Here is a 22,858-nt window from a genome sequence, read left to right on the forward strand (position 1 = left end):
CTTCTTTCTTTATTTTCTTAATTACTCCTCCAACATGCCATTCATAACCACCACAAAACCACAGACCAAACATTCAATAACAAGACTCTATTGATGAAATGACTGGAGGAGGAGGAGAGAGCAGGAGGTGAAAAGGTCCATCTGATAAAGTTCAGCATGTTTACAGCAGGTCAGATAAACGAGGACTGAAACTGAGTGACTCAATAACAGACAGAAAAGAAAAAAAAAAAAAAAGTGGACACGACACAGTAAATCCCTTTAACGACTCCGACGCCGCTTTTATTGCCGCCATAAATGAGGTTAGACTTCACACGCCGATGACAGATAACATGTGAAGACAGCAGCCAGCTGTGGAGAGATTTATAAATTCTTCACAGCTTCACTGAGCTGACAAAAGTGAGAGTTCACTAGATATGTCACATGATATACCACACACACACACACACCAACACTCCTATGTGTATGTGTTTGACTTATGGTGCGTATTACCATCCAAAGAACCTTGCTTATACATCCGTTTTAAACAGTATATCGTATCTGTCACTCTACATAATATATATTCTGCATTCATGTACGAAGCGCGTTCGAGCACAGCGGCGTAACAGAAGTTTACATGGAGAGATGATGACGGTTCAGATGTGTGATTGAGCGAACAGTGTGGGTGGAAATGCATGAAATAAAGTCTGAAGAAGGAACAGGGTCATTGTGAATAACTGAGTCAGTACTGTACAAATAAACAAAAATATATCCAATCAGATGTGACTTTGGGTGACTAGCTAACTGAATATATATATATATATATATATATATATATATATATATATATTAGGGATGTGTCCGATACATTATTCAGCAAAGCACAAATAATGGGGTTTTGAGCTCAGTAGTCAGTGCAGTCGTCTATGATCTGGGAGACTCAAGTTCAAGACCCGGTGTGGGGACCTCCTTCGTAAGGTAGTTTATTTATGAACACTTATTGTAACACTTTAATTTTCTAAAATTAAAAGCGTAATAAAAAAAACAGGATTTTTAAGCCTCTTTCCACTTTTATTCAAATACAAATACAGATACAAATAATTTTTCTGCCTCAACAAATACAGATACAAATACAGATACAAATACTGGGCTTTCTGCACATACCTAATATATATATATATATATATATATATATACACACACACATATATATATATATATATATATATATTAGGTATGTGCAGAAAGTGTGGTTATAATATATATAACCACACAGTCTTGCAGAGCAGCATCACAGAGGGAAGTGTGAGTTATAGCAAGTGAGCAAAAACTTTGTTTTCATTTCCAAAAAAGATGTGTTGAGATGTAATTCATTTCTCTCATTTTATCCTTCTAGAAAGTCATTGAAGCTGAAGGAGACTTACCTCAGCCAAATGAAATATTCAGACCCAAGATTTCATGTTTTATATGTCTTAATATTCTAGATGCGCTAAGCATCATTTTATCTGTATTTCCCTCAGAGTTTTATGTATCTTTCAAAAACCTTGAAATCTTGACTTTAAAGTTCTGATGAAAGCTTTTGAGCAGCGATTGTCCTTGCAACATGTTTTTGTAATGACGGACCATGTTTTATGAATTCCGCTCTGTTTTTGTGTAAATGTTAAACCAGGCAGCTCTGTAGAGTTTATGAACTTTTCTCACTTTTCAGTATGAATAATTTATCTGTGATGAATAATTCTTTGCTCCTGTGGTCCGCAGGCTGTCTGACCCTCATCGCACCGCTTGATTTCGAAGTTTCCCGGGAGCACTACCTGTCTGTGGAGGGGAGTCGGGGCAAGTCGTCCCTCAGCGACATCACCACGGTGATCGTCAACGTGACGGATGTGAACGACAACGCGCCGGTTTTTGGACGAGGCGACTACAGCGCTGAGATATCAGAGGATCTGACACCCGGAGGCCTCGTGATGAAGGTAGAGCTCACAGAAAACCTGTACGTACGTGTTACAAACTGATGTAAAAGCCCAACTAGAGGTTCCTTGAAGGCCACACTGCCCTCTGTACCCACCTGGACCAGACAAGCAACAGATCATGTGACAGTTTGTGGTTTTTGGAGGGCCACACTCTCTCAAACAGGGGAGAAGAAATAGTGAAGTTTACACACACACACACACACACACACACACACAGTACATTACAGAATATGGGGCACATCATACATCAGAGACACAAAAACATCAGTAATCTTTAATTGAATCACTGAATTGGATTAGACTTTAAATTGAATATATTTCCAAGGTTCAATTTAACTGAAGGACATTTCACTGCTATCTGTATCTTTAGAATAGACTGTCCATATTATGCTTTTTAGCCCCAACACTCTCACACTGTCTTTCTATAGCTGTGAGGACTCACGTTGACATAATGCATTCTCTAGCCCCTAACCCTAACCTGACTTGAAAACCAAAAAGCCTAACCCTAACCTAATTCACACCTCTAAGGAGATTTCTAAGCAAACTAACGTGACCAAACTCTTTGTCGGAAAAGGAACACGTCACCCAGTGCAGCGGTGTGGCTCGCAGACGTGTTTTTAATAGTTTTTGGACAAGAACTGAGGCAGAGAGGAGTAAGATATATCAGGCTTTGGATACACACACGATACTTGTAAGTAGATTGTTGTTGATTGTTGGTTTGACCCTGCACATGAGATTTGTTTACAATAAGAAGAATGTAGAAAATCTCCAGCCATTTCCTTTAACCTTAAAACCAAGTCTTAACCTTTAAACAGTCGTTTGAAGTAGCTGAAACATACTGACAAAGCAGAAATGTCCTCGCAATGAGGGTTTAAAACTGAATTAGGTCCCCGCAAAGATAGCATTACAAGTTTACACACACACATCACACTTATCATAGGTGTAACAGAAATATCTGCTGTTCATGCGAGCACATGCGCTCTCATTTATTATCTCGCTATCTCAATTCACACACACCCCCGCACGAGCACAACATCCACATACATGTGACTAATATGACGGCATCTGACATCTGGCATCCTGCAGACGATTCAGGTAATAAAAAAAAGATTACACACACTCCAACAAGTTTAGGACAAACAGAGAATTCAACACACACACATAAACAGTCTTTCCGTCATGAAACAGGTTAAACACACACACACACACACACACACACACACACACACGTGAGCACACAGTTATCCGACATGTCAGCCGTCATCTGTCAGGCCAGCAGCAGAGATAACACAGCAATAACACAGCTCAGTGGCTCGCTGATGGTCGGACCACGGCTGAATGATGAGTCTGTAATCATATGGTTTCATATTTGACATTTTTCTTCTCCTGCTCCTGTTTTCCCCTCCCTCTGTTTTCAACATTTAACTGCAGCATTTTGCTGTTTGAAATGTTTGAACTCATATAATTGGGGGAGAGGATCCTCTGTAAGAGGAGAAAATTAGAGGATTCATTGTTGCAATGAGCCGAAGCCGCGGCGATAAAGAGACAAACAGGGTCAGAAGGAGATCCGTGGTTGAGACGATGGTTTTATTGCAAGACATCACTATTAATGAGTCAACTTTGTCCATTATTGACTCCAAAAGTCTTAAAACATGAAACAATCTGCCCTTGAAGATTTTTATGGATGTTTCAATAATTTTCTCTTCTGTTAATAATTTAATATCTCAAAACAAGACTGAAGAAAAGTTCTTGAAAAAGTTTAATCGACTCTGATGGATTTTTAAAATTTGTTTTAAGAAAAAAATTACTTTTAGGACTAGTAGACTCCCTGGCATGACCTGCCCCTTCCCCTGCCTCCACTGAAAACCTGACCTCCATACCCAAACCCCTCCACCGCCACCACTGCAGACCAGGACTGCCCCCCTCTCCATCACTGAGGCTGATGTTCGCCGGTCGTTCAAGCGGCCGCATCCTGAAGATGTGTATTAACAGACATATTTAAGCCGTCCCTCTCCCTCCGGACTGTCTCCACCTGCTGCAAATCCACCACCATCACCATCCCTGTTCCTAGACAGCAGAAAGTGGCCAGTCTTAATGCCCTGAATGTCTCCAAGACCAAGGTGGTGGTGGTGGTGGGTGGGTGGGGGTGTTCACTATCAAAGGCACAGTGGTGGAGAGGTTGGCACGGTCCAGCACATCACTGGGTGCGAGCTGCCCAGCCTGCAGGAGCTGCACACCCAGCGGTGCCTCAGGAAGTGCTCGAGGGTCGTTACAGACCCAGCACACCCACACGAGTCTGTTCTCCCTGCTGTCTTCAGAAAGAAGATACAGGTCTCTCAAAACATGCAGCAGCAGGCCAAGGAACAGCTTTTATCCTCAGGCCATAAGACTTCTTAATAACACACACACACATAGACATTACCACCCCCCTCCCCTCCGCCCCACCCACACACACACACACACATAAACAAATGCAATCCAACCAAGATTGTATATGCGCCTTTATTGCTTTTACACCTCAATTGCTTTTATACCTTTTATTGCTTTTTATATTCAGTCAGTTCGATATTTATATGCCTTTTACTCTTCATACATTTTATTTCTACACTTTAATTTTACACTTTTGTTTTATATGTAAATGCCTTTTACACTTTTTATTGCTTTTGTACCTTTTGTTGCTTTCTGTTTTTATATTTATATGCCTTTATATATTTATTTCATGTTTCTGTAGTGGGACCTCCCAGCCAAAGAATTTCACACGAGTGTACCTGACAAAAAATATCTTGTAGTAAAATAATGTGTATTTTACTGTAAGATGTTGCTTTCTGCATTATATCAAACAAAAGACAAAATATAGAGCAGCTGTACTGTAATATCATGTCACCATATCCATATAATATCCATATAATGCCCAGCCCTACTAGGAACAACTCGTAAAGAGTGTACAGTGTACAACCAGCCATAATAAAATAAGTTCATGTTGACATCAAGTTAAAAACGAGCTGATATATGAGTTTTAACTTAAACCAGACCTATGAGACAATGTGCTTTAGTTTATTCCCAAACAGATTAGACAGTTTTTAAAAAGCACCTGATGTCTTGATCATTTTGGTGATTTTATTTATAACTAATGTATTAACACATCTGCTAATGCACTGTGGCATGAAACCCTCATTACTTCATTAGCTTATATCTTTATTTTCAAGCTAATAACGAAGGTTAACGAAGCTACAACCACAAACACTGAACACAGATGTTAAAGCCATGCAGATGTTTCCTGTCTTCCCTCAGTAATCTAGTTTCTGATGTAAATGTTGTCAGTCAAGAGATCGTCCTTCAACCCAAGCATCTACATTTAAACCTTTGTGTCTGTAACAATCGTCAGAGATGCTGCTGTGTAGCTGACCATGACCTCTGACCTCACTTTACTTGACGAAGATCTCTTGAAGTGTTTTTCTATTGGATTGAATTTGTCGAGATTTACTGTATTGTTACAGTGTACAGATCCTGACTGTTTCCTGTCTGACCTTTGACCCCGTCTCTCAGGAGCGAGACAAGACAAAACACAATTTTCTCACACGGAACGAGTTATTATACTCCTCTCCTTTATCCGCAGGTAACGGCCACCGATCAAGACGGTCCGGTCAACAACCTGCTGCGTTACTCCATCGTGAGCGGAGACCCTCTGCAGCAGTTCTCTATCCACCCTCGCAACGGAGAGATCTCTGTCCGCACCGCGCTGGACAGAGAGGAGGTCAGTGTGTGTTTCAATAAAGACACAAAACATTTACAGTGTATTTTCTGAAAAGCAAGAAATGGAAGATGACTGAATAAAAAAAAACACAATAAAAGAAACAAGTAGCAAAATCAGCAAGAAGGAAGAGTTAGAAAAACATAACATAAATCTGTATTTGATGACATATTTTCTTCCTCTTCTTCAGATCCCTCATTACTCTCTGACGGTGCAGGCCGCAGACGAAGGCGATCCTCCTCTGTCGTCAGCCGTTCTCATCACAGTCACTGTCACCGATGTCAACGACAACCCGCCTGTCTTCTCCCAGATCAACCACAGTCTGCTACTGCAGGTAACGACGACCTGAACGACTCATCATACGTCTGTTCACACGAGTGGACTCAGGATACCGAAAGGAGACCCACTAACTCCTCTCGTCTCCCTGCGAAACTTTCAATTTTGAACGCCGACATGAAATTGAAGACGACTTTGCTTGCTTGACCGCGTGTTTGGATACTCGGCTGATGATGCAGCCACTTAAAATGTTCCCGACTCGACTAATCTATAGTTATCTTTAGCTGTGCTTGGCCCAACGACAACAGCGCTTGAGTGCAAAGTGGTGCTTGATGCATTTCAAACACCCACACCTTATGTTGTTTTTTTCCCTTTAAAATCACAAGCGCTGCTAACACCGAGCGTTGATTCTCACAAAAAAAAAAATACATTTTTCCCCCCAGATTGGCTCGACTCCTTCTGTTTACCTGTATGACACATACAGTTACACTAAAAGGATGGATTCTCACTACAAGCGCTGTGTGTGTGTGTGAGAGAATGTGATATTTGCAGGACATCAGTGCCTCCGTCTCTAACACATATAATCACAGGACCAAACCTGCTGGTGTGGAAAAAAAACTTTTAACAGGCAATTTACTTCCACTTGTGTGTGTGTGTGTGTGTGTGTGTTGCTACATGCTTCAGTCTGACGCAGCTGCCCGCATGCTCACATGTGTGTCTTTAGTTTTCTATACCTCGCTGCTGTTTCAACCAGGCTGGCTGTTTTTTTCTCTGCCAGCTTTCCATCACTCCACCTGCCGCAGCTCTGCCAGCTCAGAAACTCCCATCCAGTCACAGAATAGATTGTTCGCGAGCCAAAAGCGTCAACACCGCGCGGCGATGAATCCAAACTCCGTCCCCATCTGCTAATGTCTCCTCAGCCAGCTCTGCCTGATGAAAAAAACTATGATTGCATTAAGCAGATGGATGTTACTGAAACAAGAGAAATAAATCTTTTTTTTTTCATTTTCAAACAGGTGTTGCACGTCTGCTGCGTGTCCTCCCCTCCGTAGCCATTACATGCCTTCGACTCTCTATTTGACAGTCAGACGCCCACTTTTATGACTCACACATCTGTTGTAGTGAAGCCACGGTGTCGTGTTAGGCTGCAGTTTTATTTGAGTGTTTCAGTAAAAAGCAGCAGATGAACAGTTAATGCAGTATCTACACAGAACGTCCTCCAAGGATGCAGGAGCGCTGCAGCACAGCGATAAATCAAGTTGCATCTGTGTCGATCCGCTCAAAATGCTGACTGAAGTTTGTCTTCACTCCAGCATGCAAAGCAGTGACACATGAATAATCCATGTGAACGTGTTTGACTCCCAAATTTAACTCCGCTGAGATGATCTGTACCGGACTGCAACTGTTTTATCTTTCTGTCGAGTAAGGTGAATCAGAGAGGAGCTGTCTAGATGACGTCTATGTTGAAACTGGGCTAAATTTGATTGATTTGACATTGACGTTGAACTGTTGTTTCAACACGATTGACTGTATTTTAATTGAAACATTGCAATACAGCAATTTAAAATCACTACATGTGGCATTTCCACATTTAAAAAATGTGAGAACACACCAGCTTTCACTCATACTGTCTCATTTTTCTACAAACAAACATTACATTACATTCATTTAACAGGCTGTTTTGTTGGGAGCAACTTAAGATTTTCAGTCATGCTAGCAGCACGACTCTGATTGGTCCAAAACTGAAATATCAGAACAAATACTGGATGAATTAAGATGGATTAGTGCAGATATTCATCGTTCCCAAAGGATGAATCCTCCTGACTTTCTCTTGTGCCGCCATGACGTTACACTTTTGCTTCTGAGTGAAACGTCTCAACAACTCTTTGATGGATTGTTCATAAACTCACGTTCATTCTGATGAATTTGCCAAAACTGCTATGACCTGGAAACTGGATCATATTTTGTGATGTTGGCTCTCCTTGAAATTTGAATGACAGCACCTCAGGTGTTGCATGTTTTAGCTCATTAACTCCAAATTGAATGTTCTTTACTGCCAAAGTTTTGAGATTGATAACCCATTTCAAAGGGCACCACTGGTTTCCATCAAATCCAGTATGCTGTGAAAATGAACAGCCCGTAAAGTGGTTTGTTGTAATTGGTAATCCATCACTCTGAGCAGTTTTAGGACTTTATTTTTTTTGTCTAAAAGATATGTTACTGTCCTGCGGTATTGAATTTATCAGCAAGCATCTGTTGCTCAAGCATCTGTCGCACATCTGTTGTAGTGAAGCGACGGCGTCGTATCAAGCTGCAGTTTCATTTGAGTAAAAGCGGCGGATGAAGAGTTAATCCGGTATCTTCACAGAACGTCCTCGAAGGACGCAGGAGCGCTGCGGCACGGCGATAAATCAAGTTGCATCTGTGTCGATCCGCTCAAAATGCTGACTGAAGTTTGTCTTCACTCCAGCATGCAAAGCAGTGACACATGAATAATCCATGTGAACGTGTTTGACTCCCAAATTTAACTCCGCTGAGACGATCTGTACCGGCTCTGCACTGGACTGCGTCTGCGTCTTCCCAAAAACTTTTCCTGGAGACACTTTTAAATTTAGAGTCAGATTTGTAATTTATTTATATTTATTATACATATATCTATAATTGTAGATTTCAAGAGCTCACTGACTCTCTCTGATTGGCAGGATTTTTCCCAGAAGTCTTAATATGTAAGGTGCAGTTCACATGTTTCTGTTTGTCTGTATGAACATTAAAGTGAAGGACAGTTTGAAGGATTTTTTTGGTTTTCTTTTCAAGTTTACAGTCAGTTGCCATAAAGCGTTTCATTTACAAGTAATTTGAACACACGGGCATTGCAATAAGGTTGCAAATGTATTTTGGGTGCTTCCTCTGTGCAGCTTAATACACTCAAATCATGTGGCAAAATGTTTTTATTCTCATGCAGTGGACAAACTGGCATTTATTCATTTTTTTTTAGCGTAGAGACAAGTTTGGAAATCAGTCTCAAAAAGTTATGGTAATTACGGGTCGTTATGGTAACTTAAATTAGTTATGATAACAACGTTGTGAATTTGATTCCAGCTCCTGCTGTCAATAAAAGGTTAAAAATTCCCCTAAAAAAGAAAACAGTAGTAATTGATTGATTTACAATTGGTAAGAGATTGTATTGTATGGGGTAAGTATTGTATCATGACTATACTCTAGATATGAAATAAATTAAATATGATAAGATGAGAATAATCAAAGTTGAAGAGTAAAAACAAACATCGTCTCCCGCAGGAGGGCGAGTCGGTCGGCAGCAGCGTCCTCCAGCTGCTGGTGATGGACAAGGACACGCCCAGGAACGGTCCCCCTTTCTCCTTCCACATCGTCAGCGGCAACGAGGACCGCCGTTTCCACGTCGACCAGGGCGGCCTGCTGTCGCTCTCCGCTCCTCTCAGGAAGAAGATCAAACCCCATCATCAGCTCAAGATACAGGTAAGAGGGCTGTTAGAACTAACAGCACATGATTGCAGGAACCGTTCACCTGAGACCTGATTTTGATTCATATGTCTGTTCCAGTTTCCGCTCCTTGCTCTCCTCCTTTTTTTTCCCATCTGACCTTTTGAACTTTTAAATCCTACGCTGCTTTCACCATGTGGAGAGAAAAAAAAAAAAAAATCCATTCATATCCGTCCAACCTCACATTTCACCCCAGGGATTGACGCCCAGTTGTCTTTGCTGAAGTCTTATGACTATAAAATAGAAAATCTCACAAACTGTCACACTGTGAAAGTAACAAGAAAGTGTGTCTTATAATCCCGGTTCAGTGATGAAATGCTGATGCACTGCAGAGTGTCCCTCCTGGCCTCAGTCGCTGTGTTGCTGACAGTGCTGTCATGAGAGATGGCAGTACGGTAGAGGAAGTGATTTTCATTGGTTCAGGAGTGATATGACTGAAAGTTCTGTGGTGCTTTAGGCTCAACAATCAGATAAAAAGTCAATAATTTGCCCTCAGAGTGCTGATGATTGTCACTTTTTTTCATTTGGTTGGGTACAGGGACTCAAGGGTTACGTTAATTTCAGATTTTTCTTTTCCCTGTTATCGTTATAGTTAGCAGACAGATGTGTTTTGTCCTTAAGGGGTCGTGAAAATCAAGTTTTATTATTAAGATTCCACCCCTGTGAATTTAATAACAGCACTGGCTGCCAAGTTTTGACTTCAGCTTAGAGTGAGATTTGTTCCCGGGGTGGGATGAGGGCGGTATTTTAGTAGTATTTAGTTATGTATTTATTCATAATAAAAATGAGCCTTATGTGTGGTAAATTGACCCTCTGCACTCCAGATATTACACATATTTTTCTTCAAAAAATAGCATAAGAGAGATCATCATTTTTATCCAAACAGAAGTAATATGTGAATAAATAATCAGCTCCACTGGAAGATGCATCGCCATGATTTGTTTCGCTTTGGGTTCAAACAGATGATGATCGGTGCATTCATGGACAATCCGTGAAAAGTGCTCCCTTAACCTTGTTACGCTCTGTGCCTCAGCCTGTCTGAACTTGGAGAAGAAAAAAAAAACAAACTGCTTTTCCTTTGCTTAAAAATCACAAATTTTACATTAGAGGAAAAGTTAGTGTTAGAAAGCCATGTGTGATCTGTGTCAACTGTGTGAGTCTCAAGGTCAAAGCTTGAGACTCGGCAGCTCTCAAAGTTAATGACTTCTAATATTATAAGAAATTATAGTTAAACTGTGGTGCTGAGCAGGTGGTGTACAGCGGCTTTTTAGAGGTTTTTCTCTGAAAACAGCTGCCTGCTGCTATGAGAGCTCTGAGAGTGAACCAAATAAACCAAATAAAGCTAAACAATGAGCTGAAACTCTGAAGGGAGCTGCAGAGCCAGTGATAATTCTCTGTAGGTTCATCACTACCAGCTACGAACAACACATTATATATTGTCATTTGATGCATTGATAACAAATCTCTCTGAGGACAGCGGTTCCTAATAGATAGATAGAAGTAAAGCTATAAAGTATTTATACAAAAAAAATGTTGGAATGTGTGAAAAATAGGTAGATAAATAATTTTTGGTAGAAGAGTTTCATTTTGTCTTATCATCTATCATCTAGTGTCCCATTAGAATCATCTGTTGAACCCTTGTGAAGGATGTCTTGAAGTTACAAAATCAATTGAGACTATTACTAAAAGGTCAAATATCTGTATTATATCTGGTTTTAAGTTGCTAACTGCTATCTGTGCTCCAATCAGGTGACGGACAGCGGCCACCCTCCCCTCTCATCCATCTGTGTGGTCAACATCAACGTCACCGAGCAGAGCAAGTATCCTCCCTCCGTAGTTCCCCTGGAGGTCTTCATCACCACTGCAGGTGGGCTGTTCGCAAACCGGGTCATCGGCAAGCTCCACGCCTCAGACCAGGACCTGCAGGACGTTCTGACCTACAAGCTGGTGTCAGAAAACCCTTCAGGAGGGAGGTTCTCCGTAGACGTGGTCGACGGTAAGATCTGGGCGGATGAAAACCTGGAGGAGGGTTCGTACTCGCTCAATGTCAGCGTGATGGACGGGAAGTTCAGCGTCTGGACTGGGGTCAAAATCCACTTGTGGTCGGCCGCACAGAGGGCGCTGGACTCGGGTCTGACGCTGCAGCTGGTTGGGATTTCACCGGAGGAGTTTCTGAGTGATCACTGGAGAGGCCTCCAGCGCAGCCTGGGACAGGCTCTGGGTTTACCCAGGCAAGAGCTCCACCTGGCCAGCCTGCAGCGGATACCCAACACCCAGGTCCTGGAGGTTCTGCTGATCTGGAGGCCTCAGAGCGGACTCGTCCAACCTCTACCAACCAGCAGACTCGCAGGTGATCCATCAAGATAATTATTGTATAATTAGTTATTTCATTAAGCTGTCCCAGTGATCCCCAGTCCACCCCATAAGATAAAATAGAGTACTGTGTTGATTCCAGTAGGAAATATGAGATATCTTTTTTTTAAACTCAAAAGGTACAAATATATGTTTTATATGTAAAGAATTAGCTTTTTTTGGCTATCCTAAGTGTCTGCAGCTGCTTCAAAGTATAGCTGGACTTCTGCGTTAAGTGGTTTCTCTGTATCTAAGGCGGCTTCATAGAGACTCCGAAGTTACGCTGTAGTTACGTTGTAGAGAGCTGTGATTGGCTGTTTTCTCCTATAAGTTTCTGATCCCGGTGGAGATTGATGAATGAATGAACGGTAATCTCTTATTCAGTAATAAGACAAAATAACATTATAAGTTACCTGGATGTTGCTCTGTATCACCAAGTAAATGAAAGAATGTGACAAATTTACTGAATGAAAACAGTTTCACCATCTGAAATTCATTCTTCATATAGTGGGAAACATTGCAGCACAGGAGCCACTAGTTTAATGAATCTCAGTCAGTTATGATACCAAATATGGTATCATAACTAGTATTTAGGCCTAAATGTTGAGGGTGGACTGGGACTGGAGGGACTGACGTGTGACATCGCAGTTAGACGTGTGAACCAAAAAAAAGACCCAAAACACAACAGTAATTAGCTTCTAATGGAGAAATAATTGCAATTCACAGCAACAGTATCAACTAGGCTGAAACACAGAGCAACAGACATCAGGTAAAACTCTTCGTGTCTGTATTAAAGCCGACAAGAAATACTTTCAAAAGGAGTCAGGTAATCCCGGTGAGATCAAGAGCCTCTTTGTATGTATAGTTTGAAATGTTGAACTCTTTGATGTAGGTATTATACCGGACATCGAGGACTCCCTGGGGCTGAACATCCTCAGGGTGAGCCATAACGGGTGTCTGGGTCCCGGCTGTCCGCCGCGAGGCTGCAGGAACGCCATCCGGCTGATGGGAGACAGACTGAGCCATTTCACCACCGCCAGAGTGGGTTACATCACCCCACACCACAGCTGGGAGAGCGTCTGCCCCTGTAACGGTACGTGTCTGTGTGTGTGTGCTGTACCTTTGCTTTGCAGAGGCGTTAATGAGTGTCTGGATATCGACGTGAGAGTGTGTGAACCACGGAGGAAAGCGGCGGCTTTTTTATCAGCGGGAAAACACATTTGATGTTTGTACACACACTAACACAGCTCATCATCCTCCTTTCTTCTGAAGAGCGGGAGCAGCGTCTTCCTGCTGCTCTCACAATTGATCCAGTTCAAATCCGCAGAGTTGATTAAGAAAATGAGCTGTACGTGCGCTCCGGCAGAGTCATGTCAGCCGACTCTCTCAACATCCACGCTGAGCGCACAGCAGAAAACTACATGAAGTTGTTCGATGTAGAAGGCACTCTGGTGCTTTAAATCATACGATCACATGATCTTCATTAGCACATGGAGTTTGCAAAGTTGTTTTTCCCCGAGCAAGAGCTGCAAGTGTTTGTGTGTGAACGCAGCCATGGATCTTCACTTCCATGTTGGCTTTAAAGCTTCAAAGTTCAAACTTTAGAGTTTCAGAGTTCATTCTTGACCTTAGAAACAGCAGCTGACATGACCTCTCAAGATGTTTCACACACAACAAACAAAAATGACAAACGAAGCAACGATTGTATAGTTGTAAGTTATTGCTGAAGCTGTTTATCTTTCCTTATTTCTTTTATGTAATCAATGCTCCGGCTTCGTACTCGTAGAAAAACTCACCAACATCCTCATTTTCTCTGTTTCCCATCCGGACCAACGAGTCTGATGCAGTGTGCACTATGAATTTGTTGCAACAACAGGAAATACCGTAAACAACATATGTGCAGATGTGTGTCACTCTTACTGCTACTTTTGAATGAAACTTCACGAAGAGAATGCAAAAAGTTTTTGTCCAAAAACATACAAGTTGATTTTTAAAGATTTCTGGAGCTGTCTCACCACCATCTGCAATTTATTTTAATCTTTTACAGCTGTGAGAACCTTTGTGCATTTGACAGTAGTGTCATCAACAGCAAACTCACAGATTTGTCATGCTGTAATCATTCCTCTTGTTCATACTGACTGTTAGCAGATCCCCTCATAATGCACTTACAATGGAAGTGATGGAGGAAAAAATCCACAGTCCTCCTTCTGTGAAAAAAATGTATTTAAAAGTTTAAAAGTCAAATCAAGTAGATATCTTTCAACGTTACAGTCTTTTTAGTGCCAAAGTCTTTTTGTTATTATACTTCCACCGCAGCTCAACAGGGAAACACTGTCCGAGGAAACACAAGGAGGGAATTTGATGCTAAAAAGACTGTAAATGTGTCAGATATCCACTGGATGTGACTAACTCAGACTGCTGAAGACTTATATAAGCTTCAGATAAACAGATAAACATAATTTGGCACTAAATGACTGTGAATTTTGGCCTCCATCACTTATATTGTATTTGAAAAATTGTGAACTTGTCCTTTAAAGCAAGCTGCTTTTTTTTGACAACTTTTCAACACCATCCAACACTGAGATGTCAGTTGAGGGTGAGTCATTAAATATCATGTCTGGTATTTGTACCAGTCAGGAGGACTGTAGAAGAAGAAAAAGAAGAGCCTAGTGTGTGATTCGTCTTCATTCTGCATGAATTTCCAAGCATGAAGAACCGCCTTCCATCATCATTTCCTTCAGATAAAATCCCTGCTCTATTGGAAGTAGACAGACAGACTTATATTTTCAACTCAATGAAGACGTCTGTCTCAGCCAGCGATCAAAAGCTCTTCTTCGTCTTACCTGTTAAAACAAAGTGAACTCAAGGAGCAAATCCCAGAGATTTCATATAAATCGCTCAGAGCACATTGGGTGTGAATGTGCCCTCAGTTAGCTTCGATTACAGCCGTCAGATCGTCTGAAGGGAACGCTGAGCAGCGGCGCCACCTCGTCGGGTCGTCTTTAGTGATTTTTGTTGGCATTCCTGTGAGGATTAGTGGTGTGCGGACAGAATAAAAGTCAGACAGAGGTTCTCCAGGATGTACACTCTTTATCAGCTTGTTTAGAGTCCTCTCCCCTCTGGAACATCTTCTTAATGTGGTATCGCCACCATATTTTGACTATTCCGGATACCTCTTTGGTCTTAAGAGACTGAAGTCTGCCGATAAGGGGGTGAGATTTTAGGATGGAGAACAGGCAAGAAAAAAACGTGTATTTAAAAAGAAGTACAGAAGAAGAAGTACAAGTAATAGTTTGCTAATTTTCATCTATATGGTACCTTCTCTGGTGTTAATTTTAATGATTTATAGGCGGCAGTGTTGGTCTGATTTTCATCCACTTTGGTCCAGACTGAAATATCTCAACAACTATTGGATGGATTGCCACAAACTTTTGTACAGACGTTCATTAATGTTCTCGAGAGGCTGAAGACTGCAGACTTCAGCGTTCCTCTGACTTTTCTTGTTGCAAGTTGTGGTTTCAGAGTGAAATGTCTCCACAGCTGTTGGATGGATTACACGTAATCTAGTTCAGAGGTTCTCCGCTGGTCTCACCCTGGGACCCACATTTTCCCACTGTCATTAAGTCGCGACCCACTTTTACAGAATTCAAACCAAGCAAATCTATTTTTCAAAAATATCCTTCGAAAACACACGTATGTCATCTTTTTTTAACATAAATACATATATATGCACATATATATACACGTCATATTTGTGCTTCACCATCTTGCCTCCGAACATCAACACAAACTTAAAGTGAACATCAATCAAATGATGGTTACTATGGCTACAGCGCAAGACTGCTGCACATCTAAAAAAAAATTTTTTTTATTTTTTTCAAAATAAAAGACAAGTCCAACATCAGATGCGTCTTAAATATTATTTATTTCTGACCAGCTGTCTGTGACCCACCCAGAACAGGTCCGCGACCCACTTTTGGATCGCGACCCACCAGTTGAGAATACTGATCTAGTTCACAGATTGATAGTCTCTGTAAACTTTGGTGATCTGTCACAGTCTGTCATGAAATTTTAAAGGTTATTAGGTGTTTTTTTTTAGCTCTTATCCTTTAATTGATCACTGTAGTGTTTATACAGCAATACATTATGTCAAACTTTGCTTTATTCACACTGGTGTCTGCCCAGTACAACCACTTTTTTCTTCCAGTAGCCACTGAGCATGTCTGCATTAATGTCTTTGGGGGCCTATTAACTCGCTGCTCCTTCTTTGTGCATTGTGTACAGGCTTCTTCTGCTGGTTTTCTGTGCTGTAATTCATTTAAAACACAAATAAATGTAGGAATAAACCAATGTAAGCACAGATTCTGTCAACAGAGATTAATATCTGAGTTTATTCCTATATTCTGAAACAAAATTACAATTAATCATGTGGCCACAAACCACATGATGAGCATTTTTGGGGCCCTTGGGATCGTCGCCATGCCTCGGCAGGAGCTACCGATAAACAAGAGATTTTCATTCCGTTCATCACCGAGCCAAACTGGTGATATTTAACTAACTTCATCAAATAATCTGCTTTTCTTTCAAACTTCATCATCTTTTGCTTTTTTTAGTTATTTTGACGTGCATTAGTCTCTCAATATATATTTTTCCGAACTTGTAAAGCACTTTGATTTGTTTGAAAGGTGCAGTTTTAAATAAAGTTTGATTGATTGATTCTGTTACCAGAGAGCAGTGTGAACCAAAGGTCAAAATCAAAGACGCCGGATTAAAAACATCCCACATCAGGAAAAAAAGGTTGTTTTTCACCAAGAAAGAGGAAAAGTTGCTTTCTTCTCAGCAGACTGTGGGAACGTGTTGTTTCTGAGGCTCCCCACAGGCGCTATTAAAGTTTCATCTTAGAAACACTACAAGAAAAAAAAAAGTTTTGTCTGTAGACTAATATGCTCCCTTTTACTGTTGGAATCACCATTGATCCGCTGATTCATGAATTTGCTCATCCTTCATCCAGTCCTTCCTCTTTTGTTACTGCTGTTGAAGGTTAAACTTTCCTTCGAGATCCCTTTTCACTGATTACTTTGTTCTTGTTTTTCTGGCTTTGGGCGTTTTTTTTGTTTTTCAGCTTTTGGCAGTTAAAAAAGACCAAACAAACATTTATAAAGATTTCTTTTCTCTTTCTTTGCAGTCTTGTCTGTCAGATCTGAGTTTTCTTCTGCAGACTCTGCTGTCACATTTGCTGCAAAGTGAGGGTGGAATAACTGCTGCCTTGAGGATTGATAAAGTTTTCTTATTTAATCTGTTTTGGTTTTTTCTCAAAGCTTTACGGCTTTCACTTGGAATGTTAAAAAAGTTGAATTTGATTAAAGATATTTTGGAGCCTCCGAAAGCTCGCTTAAAGAATTTCTGATTGTGTCGACGTCATCAGGCTCCATAATCACAAATAAGAGAAGACTTACACATCAGAGCTGATCTGCAAAGAACGTTGTAGAAATTATCTGAGCTTCATCACTCAGTTTACCCAGGATGTTGTACCGAGGCGTGTTGTCACCTTCATCCTCTATCAATCACACAATCATTTGTGTTCAGTTCCAATAAATGATTATAAAGTTATTTGTGTCTTCACTGCTGTGTGCACAGTTTCCTTTAAAAAGCTAAAACAGAACCAAACTTCCACAGTTTTTCTGTCGTGACTTTTAACATTAAAGTTCTGTTAACATAAATACAAATGAAATGGTTGAAGTTTCCATTGATCATGTTGATCAGATGTCAGTTATATCTATCTGAGGAAAATGTGCACTTAATTATAAAGTAAGTTTTGTATTGTACATCATCAAACTGTTGCATCTGCTCACTTTTGCTTGTCTTTCTGTTTGCGTGTCTCAGAGTCGGCGGTGAGGTTCGACGGCGAGGCGTATCTGAAGTACCTTCACGGGATGGACGAGGACAACCAGCATTTCAAACTGTCTCTGAGGTTCAAGACTTTCCAGGAGGAAGGTTTCATTATGTCGGCTAACGGCACTGACTGGGGAACCTTGCAGGTATTTATCTCTGTAAACACACGGCAGGATTCTTTCTTCAGCTCTCCGTGGCAGATGTTATGATCTTGTAATTCACAGCTTTTTGTACACAAACAGATGCAGCATGTTTGTTCCAACTGTGCTGCCTGGTACAAGGTGTTTGTGCTGTTCTGTCATCTTGCAGATGCTCTGCTGTAGCTCGTTGATAACATACAGTATGTTGGGAATAGAAGTGCCTGCAGTTAGGACAGCCAATCCACTGGTGAATTTAACAAAGTATTTACTCAAGTACTGTGCTTGAGTACAGTTTTGAGGTATTTTACTTGATTGTTTCCAGTTTCTGTAACTTTCTACTTTTACTCCACCACATTTATCTGACAGATTAATGATACAGCTACTAGTTACTATAAGGATTAAAACATATGGCTAGCTTATAAAATATGATGCATTACAGACTTAACTACCTAGAGCTGCAACAATGAGTTCATTAATCAATTAGTCAATCACCAACTATTCTAATGTTAAAAAACTTAAACCAGCTACGATATGAAAACACTGCGTACACCTTGATGCATCAGTAATAATACTCTAGTAATATTGGGCTGCAACTAGGTATTGATTTATCAGCCGATTATTTTCTTGATTCATCAGTTAATGGTTTGGTTTACTGATAACAGTGAAAAACGTCTGTCACAGTTTCCCAAAGTTCAATGCGATGCTAACGCTAAATGACGGGCTGGAACTGGGGAATGTTTAGCATTTTTGTTTTAAAAAAATTACTTCAATTATTAACTTCAAAGTAGTTATTTTTCTGTCAATCGACTAATTGACTAATCGTCGTTGCAGCTCCACAATAATGTAATAAAACAATGACAAGGCTCAAACTGCTGCCAAATGAGTACTTTTGATACTTTTATTACATTTTGCTGCCATTACTTTTGTACTTGTACTGAAGAATGAATGCAGTACTTTTACTTGTAAAAGGATATTTCATGGTGTTGATATTGCTGCAGCCAGTCAGACTTTTTCAAGCATTAGATATTTGTTTTTTGACTGCAATATTACATGAATATGAAATACAGTGAAAATGTGTTTTCTGAAGAGATGTAAAAGTTGAAATAGTTTGGGAAAAGTTATCAGGATCCCAAAAGTGAAAAGAAAAATCCCTGTGATTGGGCTGGAGGAGATGAAGTTGGCACTCAAGCATAAAACCCTGATTCAGATGAAACATTTACATTTTAGCTCATATTTTCAACTAATTGAATCGTGCTCTTACTGGCGTTTTATTTGCATCAGTACATGTTGGGTCCAATGATAAACCACATCTGTCAGTGTTCACATGAGACATAAAGCTCTCAGATCAAATGAAAAGAACTCACGCAGGCAGCAGTTCGGTTACAACAGATAGTTTTTCATTATTTGAAAGAAGTGTGGATATTTGTTGCGCCCCCCCCCCCCCTTGAGACAGCAGATCATTTACTCTTGGAGTACCGCTGCTGCTGTGGGGAGATAAAATCTCTTCCCTAATTTTCAGACGCTGTTAATGTAATGTTGTTGTTTGACACTAATTTACTCTGAGAATGATAAAACCGACAACGAGTGAAGCTTTTCAATCCAAAATGTTCACATTCACATTCAACAGTACTAACTGATACTTTCTAATATGGCAATATTTTATCTGTTGCTTTGTGCCAGCATGTTAACAATACAGGAGCCAGATGCATAAATGATACATACACACAAAACCCAGGCACATAAACTGGTACACATTCTTCAGGCGTACACACGTCTATCTAAAGCGATCTGAAGGTGATGTAATGAGGTGGAGATGAAATACAATTGATTTTTTTGAGTTTACACAGATCTATAAAATGCAATCAAACGTACATTTACAAACGTAATACTGATTAATCATATAGATATCCCTGCAGACAATGGTTTACCGATCCATGTGATGAATTAATGATATAGTTGGTGTAAAGAGCCGCGTGTAATGACTGTTCTGAACTTCGTCAGTGCGACACAATCTGTGAAACTGCGCTTCTTCTTTACTAACCGCGTTTTTAACCCAAACCTAACCGCGCTCGCGAGAGTTCATCCTCTCCGCTCTATCCGATCTAACATTTACCTTTCTCTCTCTCGCCAAATCCAGAGGATTGAATTAATTGGATGATCACATGTTAGAGCATATCAGCTTTCCCTTTATCTCTGTGTGGCAGATTGTTTCGTGTGTTTATGTGTGCTAAATGCCTGATTGAATATCAGAGGCGGCGGTAAATTCCCGCCCTGCACACATTTAAAGTTCCAGATCGGATTATGAAGCTTCCGATACAGGTCTGGTTTATTATGCCTTTCTTTTTTTCCAGCGTAATCATTTCATCAGTGCCCTTTTAACTGGAGTTGTGATAACTGCTGGCTCTGAAGCAGCACGTGAGCTGCATGTTGCCCTTTTCTCTAAAAACACATGCAGAGGGAACCAGCGAGACTTCTGCAGGAGTCCTAATAAAAAAACTTCCCTTCTTCAAGATTTATTGACGTGCTTTTTGGGAATTGTCAAGGGAATTTAGGATTCATCTTATAACGCTACAATACAAAGTCTACGGCACCATATTAAATGGGCACGTTGAAAGAGAATAATGAATTGTTGTATTCTTTGAGAGACATGAATAATTCTCCAAACAGATAACAAAAAAAAAAAAAAACAGCTTGATATGGACTTGAAATGCCGCATGATGCCTCCCCTCGTGGGCTCTTCTCATTTGTGTGACATCCGTGTGCACTCGGGCAGAATATTCAATCATTTTGATTCTAGGAAAAATTTCAAAAGCAGCATTCAGTCTTTCCAAAGGCTATACCTCCTGGGTTTTGGATCTCGGCTCGCACAAAAAAAAAAAAAATAAACGCGTCCCTGCCTGATTCATTGTGAGCAGAAACGGCTTCAAAAGGAATTTATGAACGTGGTCATCTGAGAAGTCCCTCGCCAGGTTTTTTTTGTGATGACTTCAGAGAAACTTCCCGGAGATACACTGTTTGTGTGATTTTATTCCCATCAGGACACGAGCTGCCTGTGGCTCCCTACGAACCGTCAGACCTCATCAATACGCTCCCCCTCAAGAGCCACACCTTTTTGAAGAAGAAGGTACAAATTTAAGTTCAGACCTATTTGCTGCAGCTAATTCTCTTTTATGTCTGCGCACATCTCACTCCCAGTCGTCACCTTTGAAATGGAAATCGAGGCCGCTTGCGTGGAAAAAACCCACTGTGACGAGCCGCGCAGAAGAAGTAAAGGTGACTTGTCAGAAGGAGGAAAACACCCGTCAGTGATGAGGAGTGACAGCTCAGACTTGACAGCCGAACAGTTTGCAGGCTTGGAGGTGAACAAAGATGTAGAATCACTGGACCAGCACTCATCACTCATGCTCCTTGTAGTAACACAAACTGATTGACTTTCATGTCAGTGCAGGCTTTTATCTTTACCACATGTGAGCAGGAAGGACTCAAGGACCCGCAGAATAAAGCCTGAGACCCTTCACTCAGTGGACAGTCTCTAATGATGAGGTGCCTTGCTTTCCAAATTTATGTGTGTAGGAGCCCAATATCAGCAGACCTACTGATTTATAAAACGCCTGGATAGTCTTCATTTCTGAGCTCATTTCTATTCAAGTTAAAGCAGCTGTTGAGCCTGTTGTAGCTAGGTGTTCAGAGGTTTAATTCATAGTATTATATTTATAATACAGACAATTGCCTCTGTGAAAAATACTCAAAAATGCCTTTTCTGTGTAAATAAAGTAGAAATATTTAGTTTAGAAGTTGCTCCTGCATTCTGCCTCCTGTTACAGTCCGTGACCATCGGCTGTGTATAAATACAGACGACATGTCTCCACTTCCTGACGCCATGCAAAAGTGAAGCCAAAATATCTCTTTTCCAGGAGCCGCCATCTTGCTTGTGTGCACACCCCCTTCTTTATATCGTCAAATAACTAATTAGAAACAAATTTATCAGAAAAATGACCATCTGGACCAACGTCAGTGTGATAAGAACGACCTAAAATGACAGAAACCATCTTTGGGGAAGATTTATTTGACGTGTACTTTGATTTTTTTTTTAGTTTGGCTCGTGTCCCATCTCCTAACATGGAGGGGGCGGGACTTATGACCTGTACTGCAGCCAGCCACCAGGGGGCGATCGAGATATTTTGGCCTCACCTTTGGGGAGCTGTCATGACGTCCGTATTTCAAACAGTCAGTGAGTTTGAGAAGATAGACTGGACTAATGACCACAAGGGGGCACTAGTCTTTCACTGTCCATCTTTCATCCTCTGCTGGAATCCAACAGTGCATTCAAATGTCCATACAACCTTATTTAAATTTTAGATTATTAGTGTGCATGTTCATGTTGTCGTGATGGTGAATCCATCCCCATGTTACTCAGTTTTCATTATGTACAACAAAACCAAGCGAGCGCTCTCAGTGAAGCTTTTTATCACTGCAGAGATGCAGCGCTGCAGTGCAACACCTACGTTTGTGTGTGTGTATGTGTCCATAAAGCACATGCAAGCAGAATGCACGAGTGCAGCAGCCGTTGTTTGTCATATTGAACTTTACCACACAGCATTAAAGCTCCCTGCAGGAACCTCACGTTTGCTGCAGCGCTCTGGCTCTGTGATTTATGAAGTCATGAAGCACTGATGCTGTAGAGCTTCGGTCTCTGTGGAGTTTGACTTGACACACTGCCTGCGCTGCTTCGGCTGTGCTGATACTGTAAAAAAAATCCTCAGTGAGTCAAAATGCTATCTCTCTTCAAATATCCACCCATAAATCACAGAGAGAAGTCACACCAAGTCATGTAAAATAGATTAAAAGACAAGCGATAGGCGCCTCGGATGTCTCCAGGTTTTCACTTGTTCTTCTGCCAGTGCTTCAGCATCTTTCCATGATAAGGAAAAGCCAAAGCAGCCCTTATCAACCTCCCCTTTCCATGTTTGCTTTCACTGATC

At 40.9% G+C, this 22,858-nt stretch overlaps 1 protein-coding gene across 3 annotated transcripts in view; it reads left to right on the forward strand.

The window, feature by feature from the left end:
• The window catches only part of fat2 (FAT atypical cadherin 2), a 118,952-nt gene that overhangs the window by 71,960 nt on the left and 24,134 nt on the right, over positions 1–22,858 (forward strand). For all 3 annotated transcript variants that reach the window (XM_044363613.1, XM_044363611.1, XM_044363612.1), the window contains exons 17-23: positions 1,735–1,946; positions 5,563–5,700; positions 5,888–6,031; positions 9,271–9,468; positions 11,242–11,842; positions 12,737–12,937; positions 17,728–17,882. In XM_044363613.1, coding sequence (XP_044219548.1) covers positions 1,735–1,946; positions 5,563–5,700; positions 5,888–6,031; positions 9,271–9,468; positions 11,242–11,842; positions 12,737–12,937; positions 17,728–17,882 — 1,649 coding nt within the window. The remainder of the gene's footprint in view (positions 1–1,734; positions 1,947–5,562; positions 5,701–5,887; positions 6,032–9,270; positions 9,469–11,241; positions 11,843–12,736; positions 12,938–17,727; positions 17,883–22,858) is intronic.

This window comes from Thunnus albacares, chromosome 10 (assembly GCF_914725855.1).
Source record: "Thunnus albacares chromosome 10, fThuAlb1.1, whole genome shotgun sequence".
NCBI lineage: Eukaryota > Metazoa > Chordata > Actinopteri > Scombriformes > Scombridae > Thunnus > Thunnus albacares.